The sequence below is a fragment of the Penaeus monodon genome, chromosome 33 (assembly GCF_015228065.2).
Source record: "Penaeus monodon isolate SGIC_2016 chromosome 33, NSTDA_Pmon_1, whole genome shotgun sequence".
Classification (NCBI taxonomy): Eukaryota; Metazoa; Arthropoda; class Malacostraca; order Decapoda; family Penaeidae; genus Penaeus; species Penaeus monodon.
This window is the reverse complement of record NC_051418.1, coordinates 26,436,961-26,438,941: the sequence shown is the minus strand read 5'-3', so window position 1 is coordinate 26,438,941 and position 1,981 is coordinate 26,436,961. Positions and strand designations below refer to the sequence as shown.

General features: G+C 33.3%; 1 protein-coding gene across 1 annotated transcript in view; it reads left to right on the top strand.

Annotated features, from left to right (window-relative positions):
• LOC119594195 (delta(3,5)-Delta(2,4)-dienoyl-CoA isomerase, mitochondrial-like) overlaps window positions 1–1,761 on the top strand; it is a 14,213-nt gene extending 12,452 nt beyond the window's left edge. Inside the window, 4 exon segments of the mRNA XM_037943264.1 lie at window positions 69–103; window positions 105–223; window positions 673–799; window positions 1,154–1,761. Coding sequence (XP_037799192.1) covers window positions 69–103; window positions 105–223; window positions 673–799; window positions 1,154–1,252 — 380 coding nt within the window. The 3' untranslated portion in view covers window positions 1,253–1,761.
• Window positions 1,762–1,981: the final 220 nt, after the last annotated feature.

Here is a 1,981-nt window from a genome sequence, read left to right as displayed (position 1 = left end):
GATGATATGCAGTCTAGAAATGCTGTTGGATGTTGTTGGCATTGTCTCATTCAGTGTATTATCACCAGGCCTGGCAGCAGATGTTGGAACACTGCAGCGCCTTCCCAAAGATCATTGGCAACCAGAGTCTTGTCCGGGAATTGGCATTTTCTGCAAGGAAGATGTTCTCGGGAGAGGCATTGCAAAGTGGTCTTGTTTCTAGGGTCTTCTCTGATAAGCAAAGGTAGGGGAAATTCTTTTTAGTATCTTAGAGCCAAAGATGGAAGACAGAAGATGAAAGAAATGTTTGAAATATATAGGTTCTTCATGTTAATGTTCAGTATTCTTATGGTATTTTTTCTTCTTTCTTTTCTTTTTTAGATGCAAATGAGTGTTTGAAGGTTATCAGATTTCTTATATGAATAAAATGTGTATGTGAAGGAATTATCAGTGAATATGTATGAACTTTGTAGTTTACTATTGTTGATAATATCTTTATGTAAATGTATAGTGTATAAGCATGCCATGTTTTCATAATATTTTTAAAATTAGATTCTTTTGGTTTTACTGGATATGACAAGCAAAGATACAAACCCTAGGTACTGAGATGTATTGAATTGTTAATGTAATTCAAGCAGTATCTAAATTTAAATCAGCCCTCAACAAGAAAATGAACTACTCTGCCTATTTCAGTGCACTAAGTGGGGCCCTTGATATGGCAACAACAATTGCCAGCATGTCTCCAGTCGCTGTCCAGAACACGAAAACAACGTTGATCCACGCTCGTGACCACACCGTCCAAGAGGGTTTGGACTATGTGGTATGTTTGCTTTTGTGGCTGTTTTTTTGGTGATGATTATTAGTAAAATAAGAATCTTTTCTAAGGGAAGGCAGGAAAGAAATTTTTTTTGGAGTGTTTCATAAAAGTGTTATAGTTCAGTCTGCTTGGGAAATGCAGTCATGTTTCCTGATTATTTTAGTAACACATGCTAATCTTTCCCTAGTTATGAAAATGGTAATAGAAAATCATGGCAGTGGAAGTACAAATTTTCTCTCTTTAATAGTGGTTGGTGATGTAGAATTTTTCTCTCTCTCTCTCTGATTTTATTCATGTAGAACAATTTTCAGTTTTTTTTTATGCTGCAAATACCTAATCATGTTTATATATTTACAGGCTATGCTAAACATGGTGATGCTGCAGAGTGAAGACCTTCGCATAGCTGCAATGGCAATGATGAACAAACAAAAGAAGCCAACATTTGCCAAACTTTAGAAAACTTTGATATTTTCTAGGTAAAAGTTGAGAGTAAAAACTAACTAATATTTTATGTGGTAAAGAAATGATCATAGTGATAAAAGCATTAAAATTGATAATAATTGTGTCAGAAATAAAACCGTTTTTGGTAACAAAGTATTTATGAAGTAATCTTTGTATAATCAAAATTGACAAAACAAAGCTACAGTAGATATGCCATGTACCTGGCACTAGAGGGTCAGTGGAAGTAACAAGAATTTTGTGTACTGATGACATGCTCATATGTTCATTGTAGTCTTATAATCTATGTAATGTCCTGGAAGAGGCTCTGTTTCAAGGAGATTATAATATTACATGGCGTTGGTGCTCAGCTTGGCACGAACTCAAGTGCACTAATTATAAAGTGCTATTCTAAACAATGCAAGTTTGTGTAAGGTTTGTTTGTACATATATAAAGAGAGTTTCTATCAGATTTGTGTGTACTTGTTTTTCATTATAGAGGTGATACAATAAAGATATAATTTCTATGTTAATTATTCCTTATCCTTGGGTATGATAAAAACAGACAAACTTGAAAGCATCTATTATTGTGACAGATTATGAAAAAAACAAAAAATCTAGAAAAGATACTACTTTGGTATAGTTTCATTGTTTTATAGTTTCAATAACAATTAATACCTTAATGGGACAAATAGACATCTTGATTCATCTTGTATTGACATTCCATTAATTTCTTCATGGTTACTA